The sequence below is a fragment of the Diabrotica virgifera genome, chromosome 10 (assembly GCF_917563875.1).
Source record: "Diabrotica virgifera virgifera chromosome 10, PGI_DIABVI_V3a".
Lineage (NCBI taxonomy): Eukaryota > Metazoa > Arthropoda > Insecta > Coleoptera > Chrysomelidae > Diabrotica > Diabrotica virgifera.
In genome coordinates, this window is record NC_065452.1 from 9,873,834 (window position 1) to 9,889,091 (window position 15,258).

Here is a 15,258-nt window from a genome sequence, read left to right on the forward strand (position 1 = left end):
AAGTTCCAACTGAAAGATGCACCTGGTTACTCTACGGAGTAATACGAAAATAAAATAAAAATGTGTACCATTTTTATTCGGTTGCGATGCGAAGGCAAACCAATCTTACTTTTTAATTAGAATACGGAGTGCAGTCCAGTTCCTTTAACCGCGATTTTCTGCTCTTATTGGAGCTTCATCAGAAGAAACGTAGGCACTGTTCTCCATACTCCAACTAAATTGCATCGAGAGGTTTTCCCACACATCGCAACCAAATGGATGATAATAGGTGGCTAGCGCCATCTGGCAATTGAAAGACGAAGCAAGTTTTCAATCCTAATAGTAAATTAATAATATTGAAAAATATTAAAAATCACTAAAAGATTTTTAAATTGAAAACTGATGGGTACATTTTCATGGTAACACCTCCAAGACTTCTATAATTTGCAAGTCATATGGATGCTGCAGTGAAGACGAGAGGGAAGGAATTCTACACTTTGCAATTCACATCCCCCGTCTGCAGCCGGCAAAGTTCCAACTGAAAGATGCACCTGGTTACTCTACGGAGTAATACGAAAATAAAATAAAAATCCTCTCGATGCAATTTAGTTGGAGTATGGAGAACAGTGCCTACGTTTCTTCTGATGAAACTCCAATAAGAGCAGAAAATCGCGGTTAAAGGAACTGGACTGCACTCCGTATTCTAATTAAAAAGTAAGATTGGTTTGCCTTCGCATCGCAACCGAATAAAAATGGTACACATTTTTATTTTATTTTCGTATTACTCCGTAGAGTAACCAGGTGCATCTTTCAGTTGGAACTTTGCCGGCTGCAGACGGGGGATGTGAATTGCAAAGTGTAGAATTCCTTCCCTCTCGTCTTCACTGCAGCATCCATATGACTTGCAAATTATAGAAGTCTTGGAGGTGTTACCATGAAAATGTACCAATAAGTTTTCAATTTAAAAATCTTTTAGTGATTTTTAATATTTTTCAATATTATTAATTTACTATTAGGATTGAAAACTTGCTTCGTCCCACATAAAAAATAATTTGTAGGTATACCGTATAACGATTCACTAAGCTACAAAAAACTACTTACAGAGGAAGGAGGAAAGGGGCGCCTAAAATTACTTGCCCCGGGGCGCTTGAAAGCCTTAGCGCGGCCCTGCAAGTAAACGTATTCTAATTTTTTGTACTGCGGTATATTTTATCATTATAATTTTACTCGTAATATAATTACCTAAAATTAGCAATAAATGGGTATTTATATCAAAAGGATTTATTTGGTACCGCTGTAAGTAAAAATCTTCCTGACAAAACATGTCCATACTCTGGGGATGGAATATTATATCAAAGACAAACTGTACTAGGCAATAGTTGTCACTAACATTTAAAATGAACGTATTAACGTATTTGATTGTCTCTTGGGTGTAATAAGCACATGGTATAAACTGATATACTCATGAACAGACAGAATTTTATCCAAAACGATGTATGTGTGTGTATCAATCATTACTACGAGCATTTAGTGTGTTGGCTGTTGGATGATTGTGCTGACTGTTGTGGTCAACAATTTTGTTTGTGCATTATTATTCGGACATTAATTTATTACTTATTGTAAGTACACGTTTATAACTTTAAGGTCTAATTTAGCGTGTTTTAAAGAGCTGCGCTTTCCTAATATTATTTGAAAATTATTTATATAAATACTGTGAATACTGTAAGTGACTTGACCATTTGGGAATTTGGGCAATTTTTAAACATTTTATTATACTAAAGCTATTCTCTTGGGGCAGCTTAATATAATTCACTATTTTTGTTGATTTATTATATTAACTGGAAAATAAGCCACAATCTAAGTTGCAAATTAATTTTGTTGGCGTTACAACTTCCACTTCGGAAGTCGTTATCGAAATACAAAATATTTATAAATTCACCAAATTTTGTTTATGTTGCTTGGTAAAAAATTCTTCTAATAATTTTAATCTGACTCATTCATACCGGCAATTCAGACATATATTATACATTTTAAAGTAGACGACTAAAATGATATTGCCAATATTTATGAGTTGTTATGATGCATCCTCAATATACAGGGTGTAACGAAAATACAGGTCATAAATTAAATCACATATTCTGAGACCAAAAATAGTTCGAATAAACCTAATTTACCTTAGTACAAATATGCACATAAAAAAAGTTACATCCCTTTGAAGTTACAAAATGAAAATCGATTTTTTCGAATATATCGAAAAATATTAAAGATTTTTTATTTCAAAACGGACATATGGCATTCTTATGGCAGGAACATCTTAAAAAAGAATTATAGTGAAATTTGTGCACCCCATAAAAATTTTATGGGGGTTTTGTTCCCTTAAACCCCCCCAAACTTTTGTATACGTTCCAATTAAATCATTATTGTGGTACCATTAGTTAAATTCAATAGTTCTAAAACTTTTTTGCCTCTTAGTATTTTTTCGATAAGGCAGTTTTTATCGAGTTGCGGCTTCTTTTTTAATATGTTTACATAAAAATTTTATGGGGGTTTTGTTCCTTTAAACCCCCCAAATGTTTGTGTATGTTCCAATTAAACTTTTACTGCGGTACCATTAGTTAAATTCAATAGTTCTAAAACTTTTTTGCCTCTTTGTATTTTTTCGAGAAGGCACTTTTTATCGAGATATTACTTCTTTTTTAATATGGTTCAAAATATACCTAAAAATGTAAATCATAAATAAATTTTCATATTATTACCAAGTCTCCATGATCGCACTTAGCCATATACAAATATGTGGTGGATTTGACAAATATTCAAAATATCTCGATAAAAACTGACTTAGAAAAAGTACTAAGAGGCAAAAAAGTTTTTAAAGTGTTGTCTTTAACTAATGGTACTACAATAATAATTAAATTGGAACGTACACAAAAGTTTGGGGGGGTTTAAAGGAACAAAACCCCCATAAAATTTTTATAGGATGTCCAAATTTCACTATAATTTTTTCTTAAGATACTACTACCATAAGAATGCCACATGTCTATTTTCAATAAAAGATCTCTAATAGTTTTCGATATACTGGAAAAAATCAATTTTCATTTTGTAACTTCAAAGGGCTGTAACTGTTTTTATGTGCATATTTGTGCTAAGGTAAGTTAGGTACAATCGAACTATTTTTAGTCCCAGAATATGTGATTAAATTTATGACCTGTATTTTTGTTACACCCTGTATAATTTATATTTTATTATTATTTATATGTATATTTATTTATAATTAATATTATTTATATTTTAAAATTACGTACATCTAAAATCAGAGTTTGGTGTTAATTTTGAGAGTAAACTGAATTTAAGGCCAAATACTTACCATGTCGGGATAGTATCATGAGGTTTTTTCCTGGTTTTTCCTCGTGATTTACTATGGAATCACTAACACGAGAATTTTACTGTCACCATTGCATGTTGTTGTCTTTTTAAAGACAAATCACGTGCTATGATTTTTATGATGTATATTTTGAAGTTAAAGTTAAAGATTTCATGTAATCGAATGAACTATCTTCCAATAAAGTCGTCCCAGGAACGAAACATTGGCAATGTAATTTAAGTCGTAGGTATACTTACTTTAAAATGTATAATATATGACTGAATTACCTATACGAATGAATCAGATTAAATTATTAAAAGAACTTTTTATCAAGCAACATAAACAAAATTTTTTTAATTTATTAATTTTTTTGTATTTGGATAACGACGTCCGAGGTGGAAGTTGAAACGTCAATAAAATTAATTTCCAACTTAAATTGTGGCTTATTTCCCAATTCATATAATTAATTGCATAAGATGTCACAAAGAAATAGCTTCAAAACAATACTGTAGAAATTGTTAAGCAAATTGACCATTTGGACAATTTTTCAACATTTTATTATACTGAAGCTATTTTCTTATAGCATCTTAATGTAATTTACTACTTTTTTTCGGAATAAGTCGCAATTTTACTTTCAAACGTTTATTTGACGTTTCGATGTCCACTTCGGAAATCGTTTTTTTTTTAATTGATTTTTCTGACGGATAATCTTGTTGGAGGGGAGCCCAAGCGGGAATTTTTGCAGTTACTCGAGCGTGTCAGATTATTACATGGGGAGAAACATTGTACCCTGATAATGTACCTCTACCATATATTGGCCCTTAATGCAGGGGAGTTCGTTAAGGAGGGCGAAAAAAAATCTATCCTTAGAAAAACTCAAAATCGTCAGATTAAGATAATAAGTTAAGTACATGCAAAACAGTGTATATTTCAAAAATCTGACAATTTGACCGGGACGTAAGGAAATGGGAGAGTCCCAAAGTTTCGCGAATATTTCGCGAAATGAATGACAGATCGAAAAACTAAAAAAAAGTGCTTAATATTTTTCAAAAATCTATCGAATAATACCAAACACGACTTCTCACGGAGAGGGATGGAGGGTAAATTTAAAATTTTAAATACGAATCCCGCGATATTTCGCGAAATGAACATCAGATCGAAAAACTGAAAAATATACTTATTCAATATTTTTGAAAAATCTATCGAATGGCACCAAACATGACCCCCCACGGAGATGAGGTGGGGGGTTACTTTAAAATTTTAAATGGGAGCTCCCATTTTTTATTGCAGATTTGGATTCCTTTCGTAAAAATAAGTAACTTTTATTTGAGATATTTTTTCGAATTATGGATAGATGGCGCTACAATGTAAAAAAACATTGTTGGAAATGGAAAATTAAATTAAAAATGGAAAGTCCCCTCTAAAATGGAAAACTTTTTTGGTTTTTGTACCTACTATTCACAACCCGATAGGTCCCCATAACGCTCGAGTGACTGCACGTTTAGCATACTTTGCTCCCCTACCATTAAGTTAAAGTTAATTTCATGTAGGTAACCGAATTAACTGTCGTCCAACTCGTAAATATTTGCAATATCATTTAAAGTCATCTACTACATTTAAAGTCATATAGATGACTTTAAATGATATTGCAAATATTTACGAGTTGGACGACAGTTAATTCGGTTACCTACATGAAATTAACTTTAACTTAATGGTAGGGGAGCAAAGTATGCTAAATGTGCAGTCACTCGAGCGTTATGGGGACCTATCGGGTTGTGAATAGTAGGTACTAAAACCCAAAAAAAGTTTTCCATTTTAGTGGGGACTTTCCATTTTTAATTTAATTTTCCATTTCCAACAATGTTTTTTTACATTGTAGCGCCATCTATCCATAATTCGAAAAAATGTCTCAAATAAAAGTTATTTATTTTTACGGAAGGAATCCAAATCTGCAATAAAAAATGGGGGCTCCCATTTAAAATTTTAAAGTAACCCCCCACCTCATCTCCGTGGGGGGTCTTGTTTGGTGCCATTCGATAGATTTTTCAAAAATATTGAATAAGTGTATTTTTCAGTTTTTCGATCTGATGTTTATTTCGCGAAATATCGCGGGATTCGTATTTAAAATTTTAAATTTACCCTCCATCCCTCTCCGTGAGAAGTCGTGTTTGGTATTATTCGATAGATTTTTGAAAAATATTAAGCACTTTTTACTAAATTTATAATGCATTAGGAATATAGTACCCAAAAAACCCATTTTCAACCTGGCTGCTCAAGTGTCCCGGACATGGTATATTTTTGCCTTATTTTCCTGGCGTATATGCCATTCCTTATTTTGAGCCATGGAACAGGTAATGGGTGTATTGAATAAAAAGAAGTAAGTATTTGCTTTTACTTATAAGTATTTAAGTATTTACTTAATACTAATTGAATAAACTCATTTCTTTAATGCTTTATTCAATTACTATTAAGTAAATACTTATAATACGAGGAAGTAAAAGCAAATACTTCTTTATATTCAATAGACCCAATAACTTGTATCAGAGGAGATCCTAAAACGGTTTTATAGAATTTGGCCTTAACTCTCATTGAAGTTTCCTGTCATATAACACAGTACCATCTTCCTCCTATTTCGTTCACTTTACTTATACTAAATATGTATTTTCATATAATTCTCTACTGATATGCAGTACCGTTTCTATTCATTGATTCATTAAGCATTACAATACCTAGGGATTATAGCCAACAACATGGCGTTTAAAATCCTATTTTTGGGTGAGGTGGATTACTCCTCTATCATTTATAGCTTGCTGCGTGTTTTTGCTGTTGTCATGTCGTGACTTTCTTCCATTTCTTCCTGTCCTTGCACTGAACTTTCCAGTCTTTAACATCCAATGCTCTTATATATTCTTCTAGTACCCGAACCCGAACCTCCCAAAAAAAAAACAAGACGGATTTTAATAATTCTTTATGCATTCGATTCGTGAATGCCCCAGGCAAATTTGTGACCCCTAACCATGAGATAATATTGAAAAACTGCATACAAAAAATGCATTCTTAAAGTGCATCTCAAACAGACAATAAAAAAAATTCAAAAAACTCGTCAATTATCGGCGGAAATGAGTTGATTTTGTTACTCGGGGGTCAGAAATTAGTCAAAAATCATTACTCGGGGGTTTTGGGGGTCGCTAACTACGAATATGATATCGGAAGTGATCTCCGGAGTACCTGGTACCCAGGGTACCTAATGTTTACCTCGTCTTCTGGAGTTTTCGGTAAATTTATTAAAAAATTAGTCAAAATTCATTACTCGGGTTTTTTTTGGCATCCTTGACGACGAATATAACATCGTAGGTGATCTCCGGAGTACATGGTGCCCAGGTACCTACTGTTTACCTCCTCTTCTGGAGTTTTCGACAAATTCATTTAAAAATTAGTCAATAATCATTACTTGGGGGGTTTTGGGGTCGCTGACGACGAATATGACATCGGAAGTGGTCTTCGGAGTACCTGGTGTCCAGGGTACCTACTGTTTATGTCGTGACTAATGATTTTTGACTAATTTTTTAATTAATTTGCCGAAGACGAGATACACAGTAGGTACCCTGGGCACCAGGTACTCCGGAGATCACTTCCAATTTCATATTCGTCGTCAGCGACCCCAAAAACCCCCGAGTAATAATTTTTGACTAATGTTTAAATGAATTTGCCGAAAACTCCACAATACGAAATAAACAGTAAGTACCCTGTGCACCAGGTACTCCGAAGGTCACTTACGACGTCATATTAAATTTCAGCTGCCCCAAAAACCCCCGATAACAAAATTGAACTCATTTCCGCCGATAATTGACGAGTTCTGAATTTTTTTTTATTGTCTGTTGTTAAGCGCTTTAAGAATGCATTTTTTGTATGCAGTTTTTCAATATTATCTCATGGCTCGGGGTCACAAAGTTTCCTGGCGCATTCACGAATCGAATGCAAAAAGAATTGTTAAGATCCGTCTTGTCGTTTTTTTTTTCGGAGGTAAGGCCGATTTTAGTGCTTTATTGCTTCGCCTATAGGCCTTCCTCTACATCTGGGCCATAGTGATGCCCAGTTTGTTATCCTTCTCAGCATATCTGAGTGTGGGCGTCTGTGTATGTTATATCCATTCTAAGCGAAGAGATTTTATGTACCTGACTATATTTTCTTCCTTTAATTCTTCTTCAATTTCGACATTTATTTTCATTCCTATTTCTTCCTCTCTTGTTACATTGTGGCCCAGTGCCGTTCTCATTATTTTTCTTTCAAATTTCAGAAGGCTATCTTCCTCTTTCTTGTTAATCGCCGTTGTTTCCATCCTATATGTAAGTCTAAATAAGCAAAATCATTGGCTAATACTCGTAAAGTGAATGTGAATTTAGTTGGAAATATATAAAATGATGAAGGGTCATCATTCCATACATTTCTGTGCAACTATATACACCGGTGTTTCGGCCTATTTGGGCTTCGTCAGTATAGTGTAGGTAACAAGTGTAATAAGTCTTATAGGTACTACATAGGTTCGATCTTTGTTCTGTCGTTTCACTACGGAGAGCAATGGATTGTATCCTTGCCTTGTATCTATTGTTGTCGTCCCCCTTCGTATTTAGTCAGTGTTTGTTGTACGTTTGCCGACAGTATACCTGGTATTGGATACATGGGTACGATACATTGATCGGTGTAAAGCTTGGCGCCTCGTAGTGAACGAACCCTTAGGGTGCGTTCACTACGGAGACAAAAGGATGGTATCCTAGCCTAGAGCATGGTATCGTACTCTTCATATTCGTGAATTCTCGCATTTAAAATAATGTATTTATTTTACCTAGCGATCGAAACTATATTATCGATCGCTATGTAAAATAAATGTATTATTTTGAATGCCAGAATTCACGAATATGAAAAGTAGGATACTATGCTCTAGGCTAGGATCATAGGCGTAACCAGGGGGGTTTGGGGGTTATAACCCCCCCATTGGGATGGACTTTGAGCTCTATACGCTTAACACCATACCCCTCAGAGACCTTCCAGTAGTTGTAACCCCCCCCCCCCATTAGGATCATCCTGGTTACGCCTATGGCTAGGATACCATCCTTTGGCCTCCGTAGTGAGCACACGCTTACTTAGTCTTTCTTCTCAGCAGATATCTATTCATTCCATATGTTTTTTGCCTTTCAGAATCCTTTCCTTTGTTCTTTCTTTTCCAGTTTTTCCTATTGTTACTCCCAAGTAGCTGAAGGTGGATACAGTTTCAAATTTGTGGTTCTGTGTTATTAGATATTTCTGAATTGTTGTGTCGTCCTTTTCTACCATTCTTATTACTAAATCTAATATTTACTTTAGTAAGAAGTTTTTGTGTTTAAAATAATAGTCTCAATAATATTGCTGATAATAAATATTCGCTGTAGAATTAAATTTCGTGGAACAGAGCAAAATAATTTCTAATACAGTCCTAATTTTCCAATATTAATATCTTATAGTATGCCAATTCGAATAGTTTCTACTTTTTTACACATATCTAACACAATTTTCATATGCTCCAGTGGAAAGCCATTTCTTTGAAAGGCCACCACAAAACTTCTCCAGAGACTCCTTTACAAGATCGGTAAAACCAATTTAACTAACTGGCTTATTTAAATTACTGTTTATTCATTATCTACCTTACTGAAATAGTACCTACCTACCATAGTACTCCAATATACAATAATTACATATAATTGTTATTCTACGAATCCGTAACTGTACAACCGGAAAATCCATAACCTAATAATTCATTATATTATCATTATTATTGTACGTTCATCAGTTTTCTTCTTAACGAATTATTTCTACTAAATATTTACCATCCATCAGCAAATACTTATTAAAAAGTTATATAATGTGTTTTTATAAGATTAATATGGTTAAACGTAATTACTACAATGTACATAGGCACCCATACTCATGGGCAGAGGGGGCCGTGTCCCTCCTACCTTTTCGGGTGCTTTAAACTATATTGTATGCACCATATTGTCATCGAAAGTATACAAAATACGTATAATGTGTACGTCTGGCCCCCTAAAAATTTTTATATGGGCGCCCATGAGTGTGTACAAAAGTTAATAAAATTTTAATTTCTGATAGAGTAAAAATATGGTTTAATCATAGTTTTTTGAATAAATGTATCAAAATTTGTAAGAATTCATCAGAAATATATCGGTTACATCATTACTTCAAAATAACGCCAAGATATATATTTATTTAAATAGTCATCATCATCACCCTGTTTTCAGTCTACTGCAGGACATAGGCCTCACCTGTTTGTATCTGGAGTGCACGGCTTGTTCAGTATGGATCCAATTTTTCATCATCTTTCTCAGACCATCTTACCATCCTGTAGGTGGTCTTCCTCTGTTTCGTTTATCTGTTTTTGATCACCATTAAGTTAACTTGCTTGTCCACCTTCCATCCTTCATTCTTGCCTTGTAGACAGCCCAATTCCATTTCAATCTGAAAGCTCTCTTCACATATGTAACTCTGGTTCTGTTTGGTAGGTCTTCGTTTGTAATCTTGTCTTTTATCGTTACTCCTATCATTGAATGCTCCCTTAGTTCAGAGAAATAAGGAAAAAAATATCCTGTTGGTGACACAACCCCCTCCAGGCCGAAGACAAATTTTTTGAGTAGTATGGACATCTACAGAAATAACCTATATGTTTCCTGCAGCCGATTTTGATGATATACAATATACATAGTTATAAACAAATGAAGATCAAAAAACGGTAAATTTTTATTTTTTTCGTCTATTACCAAAAAGTTAAGCATTTTAAACAAATTTGGGAGTAAGAAACTCATAAATCGTATAGAAAACTTCAATATGGCGTTCGCTGAATATACTTATTGGTTGCTTAGAAAATTGCAAAATAAGTCATAAATTTTGAGTTTTTATAAATATTCATAACTTATGTAAAAATTAACTTAGAATCTTCTTATTACACAGAATGCTGAGACTTCTGGTGCTTAAATTATAACCTAAATTTCAAAGCAATGGGTAAAATAGTTTAAAAGTTATTTAATTTGTTTATCCCAAATTGATTTTTTTTGCAACACTATAAGTTAGAAAATGATGAAGTTGCAGTAATACTTTGAATAGTTTAGGAAAGAAGAAGATTTACACTATTAATTTGATTAAAAAAAATGATAAAAAATAATTCTAAATATTCCAAAATTATTTTGCAAGAACATGTGAATTAAAAAAGGGGGGGCCAACTTCGTCCCTAATTGTCCTAGGACAATTGTTTTTCTTTCTAAATGTGCATAAAAATTCAGTCTTTCTAAATATGAAAAAATAATTTTTCTGCGGTTAACGGTTAAAAAGTTATTCTAATTGTTTATAAGTAAGCAAAAAATCGACATGTTTTTGCAAGATACTTTTACACTGTTTAAAATTACTTTTTGTCATTTTTTTTTAATTAAGTTAAGAGTATAAATGTTCTTCTTTTATAAACTGTCCGAAGTATTACTGTACCCTCATAATTTTCTGACTTATAGTGTTGCAAAAAAAATAAATTGGGGATAAACAAATTAAATAACTTTTAAACTATTTTACCAATTGCTTTGAAATTTAGGGTATAATTTAAGCACCAGAAGTCTCAGCATTCCGTGTAATAAGAAGGTTCAAGTTAATTTTTACATAAATTATGAATATTTATAAAAATTCAAAATTTATGATTTATTTTGCAATTTTCTAAGCAACCAATAAGGATAGACATATTCAGCGAACGCCATATTGAAGTTTTTTATACGATTTATGAGTTTCTTACTCTCAAATTTGTTTAAAATGCTTAACTTTTTGGTAATAGACGAAAAAAGCGAAAATTTACCGTTTTTTGATCTTTATTTGTTTATAACTATGTATATCATCAAAATCGGCTGCAGGAAACATATAGGTTAATATTATAGATGTCCATACTAGGGACCGTTCACGCAGGTGGGGGGGGGGCTCAAAAATCTTCAAAAATTGCGTTACGTAATAGTTAAACGCCCATTAGAGTGCGTTACGTAGGGGAGACGGGGGGTCAAAAATCTTCAAAAATCGCGTTACGTAATATGTACTTGAACGCTCCCCTACTCAAAAAATTTGGTTTCGGCCTGGAGGGGGATGTGTCACGAGAAAAATCTTATTTCTCTGGACTATCTTATTAGTGCTATTCTTAATGTTTAAAGAAATGTTTTTTGTTGAGGACAGTGTTTCCGCACCGTAGGTCATTATTGGCAGAACACACAGATCGAAGACTTTCTGCTTCAGATTAATCGGTATGTTGCCGCCTTTAAATACGTTTTTAAGAGCTCCACATGCTGCCCATCCATATGGCATTCCTTTTGATACCTCACCTGTTTGGTTGTACAGTGGAACCTCGATAAGTCGGATTAATCGGGACCGCGGCCGATCCGGGTTATCGAAAATCCGGGTTATCCGTAGAATATAGTAAAAATTACCAAAATACGGTATCCTTAGAGATAAACTCCATTATAATTGCAAAAACATTAAATACATTATGCACAGTACATGTGAATTACTTACAGTTATACAGTACGTCCATAAAGTAACGCATAAATTCATTATTTCGTAAACCGGCGACTTTAAGAAAAAATCCCCAAACAGATCGATTTTTATTTTTAAATTATGATTTTTTGACATATATATCATACTAGTGACGTCATTCATCTCGGCGTGATGACGAAATTGATGATTTTTTTAAATGAGAATAGCGGTCATGTGAAAGCTCATTTGAAAGGGAACTCAATTCTCTATTCACTAATATAAACATTAACATAATTATTTATACAAAGTGTACAATAAAAAAAATTTTAATCAAATTAATTGAGACAAAAAGAAGAATGTATATAATTTAATTAATTCAAAATACATTTTACCGTTGTCAGAAAACAGGAAAAAATGTTTATTTGACAAATAAATATTGCTTTTCGCCTAAATTCAATGTTAAACTGCCACCCACCTGCCTCTTGACAGTTTGAACATTTCGTTTAAGCGAAAATCAATGTTTATTTTTCAAATAAAACATTTTTCTGTTTTCTGACAGCAGTAAAATGTATTAACAATTAAACAAATTACATACATTCAACTTTTTGTCAATTAATTTAATTTAAAAAATATTTTTTTGGACACTGTATAATTGAATAGAGAATTAAATACCCTTTTAAGTGAGCTATCACATGACCCCTCTTCTCTTTAAAAAATCATCGATTACGTCATCACGCTCAGATGGATAACGTCACTAATATGATATATATGCCAAAAAATCGTAATTTAAAAATAAAAATCGACTTGTTTCAGGATTTTTCCTTAAGTCACCGGTTTACGAAATAATGAATTTATGCGTTACTTTATGGACTCACTGTATACAGTATTGTTCATTCCTTGGTAAAAATTTCAGTCAGTTTCGGTTGTCAATATTACGTTTTTATTGTTGAAATGTTTGTCTGATTAAAATCGGTCCGGGTTAGCCGGACTTCCGGGTTATCGGAGGCCGACTTAACGGGGTTCCAGTGTATTTACCTATTCTAGTTTAGTGTTAAAGGTACATGAATTTATCAACAAGTTGTACTTCGTCTTCCTGAATTTTTAAATTGTTACTTGGCACAATGTTAGTTATGTATTTTGTTTTGAGGATATTTATTTTTAAACTGTTTTCTCTGCAGGCTTTTTCCAGTTCTTCTATCATGGTGTTGATTTCGCCGTCCTTGTGGACACTTATCCCTTTATGAGCCACATCAATGGTTTTATAAGCACGTTCTAATAGAGCAGTTACAAAATGGCTGAAATTTCTTTGATTTTTATTTCGTAAGGCACATCAAAGAAACATGAAACGTAAATTACGTTTCATGGAAATAAACCACTGCTAAACAAATATACGTCCGGCCATTTATGAAACTCTCCGAAAATAAAAATGTGTCATGAGCATGAATCATACTCGTGCGGCTTGCCTTACAGTTTTTGTGTCACTTTATTACGTTTGTAACATTCCTATAAGGATAATATACCTATCTGGAATAACAGCGTTTAGTACTTCAATTACACTACGTGTCTAGTCGCAACATAGGGGATCCCGTGGGAAATTCTAACTCGCCGTGATTTGATGGTGGTATTATAGGTTTTTTGGGTCGCTGAATCCAATGGAAGTGGTCTGGAAGCCCAAATATGGTGCGTTTAATTGTTATTAACAAATTATGGTAAAATTAGGTATTTTTCAGGTATTATTAGAAGCCCTGTAAATAAATTTATAGTGTTAAGGTCTTCTCTGGTGTATTTTTGGTCGCTGATTCGAATGCGACTAGTCGCGATTACTCAAAATATGTTCTTATTTTGTTAATAATTAAATAATTGTTTATTCACTGAAAAGTTCGAAATAATGCGCTATCTACAGAAAGTTTGTAGTCTTTTTCATAGTATTTTTATACGCTAAATCGATTTCCACTAGTCGTGATAGCTTAAACCACACTCCGACTTTGTTATTAATAAATTATTGCAAAAATAACGGTTTATAGTACGTTTACTCACGGTTTTTGCTCTAAATTAAAAAAAAAACAACTTGGATTGACATGAAATTTGGCATACACGCAGCTAACATGTCAAACAAAACAAGTGATATTGTGCCGATGTGTGCTTTTAGCCTGGGGGCGAGTGTCACCCCTTTTCGGGGGTGAAAAAAGAAACCTTAAAAATAAGTCCGGAAGTGGATAAACTAATTAATTCTAAGCAACTTTTGTTCTATACAGTTTTTCACTAAATCAATACTTTTCGAGTTATTTACGAGTGAATATGTTCATTTTTCACTAACTAGTTTCAAAAACTATGTTTTTGGTGGTTTTACAAGGACTTTCGAACTGATGAAACTTACAGATCATATAAATACAACATAATTAAAGCAACTTGTGAAGCGGTAACGATTAATTTCATTTGAGATGCTAATTAGGGGGTGATTTTCCCGTTTTTTTTTACCAAATAAAGGGACCAACTTTATTTTGAGCGTAACTTGCTTATTTTTGATACCAGATACTCTTTCAAAAAAAAATAAAGTTTTTTTAAAGCTTTAAGAAAGTTGTAATGAGTTTTCCTCAAAAAGTGCTTCATTTTTTGGTTATTTTATGTTGAAATATTCGATTTGGAATTTGACGAATATGAACCTGTTGTTCATTAGCTACAGCTCCGCTTCTACTGGGTCTACGGACCTCACACATATATGTACACCATTTTTTTCACTTTTTTTATAGTTTATATTTTGAAAAATACTTACTTTTTTAGTTATTTGCGAAAAACCGTCTAAAAACGTGGGTTTTTTGTTGAAAAATGGACATATTCACTCGCAAATAACTCGAAAAGTATTGACTTAGTGAAAAAACTGTATAGAACAAAAGTTGCTTAGAATTAATCAGTTTATCCACTTCCGGACTTATTTTAAAGGTTTCTTTTTTCACCCCCCAACAGGGGTGAAAGTCACCCCTAGGGTAAAAGCACACATCAGCACAATATCACTTTTTTTTGACATGTTAGCTACGTGTATGCCAAATTTCATTTCAAACCAAGTGGTTTTTTTAAATTCAGAGCATAAACCGTGGATAAACGTACTATAAACCGTTATTTTTGCAATATTTTTTAATAACAAAGTCGGAACGTGGTTTAAGCTATCACGGCTAGTGGCAATAGATTTAGCGTATGAAAATACTATGAAAAAGACTACAAACTTTTTGTAGGTTTAGCGCATTATTTCGAGCTTTTCGGTGAATAAACAATTATTTTGTTATTAACAAAATAAGAACATATTTTGAGTAATCGCGACTAGTCGCATTCGATTCAGCGACCAAAAATACACCAGAGAAGATCTTAACACTATAAATTTC

The 15,258-nt window shown here is 33.1% G+C and overlaps 1 protein-coding gene across 1 annotated transcript in view; it reads left to right on the plus strand.

Moving 5' to 3' along the window:
* Positions 1 to 1,370: 1,370 nt before the first annotated feature.
* The window catches only part of LOC114336094 (Krueppel-like factor 6), a 30,856-nt gene continuing 16,968 nt past the window's right edge, over positions 1,371 to 15,258 (plus strand). The window contains exon 1 of the mRNA XM_028286420.2: positions 1,371 to 1,598. Coding sequence (XP_028142221.1) covers positions 1,444 to 1,598 — 155 coding nt within the window. The 5' untranslated portion in view covers positions 1,371 to 1,443. The remainder of the gene's footprint in view (positions 1,599 to 15,258) is intronic.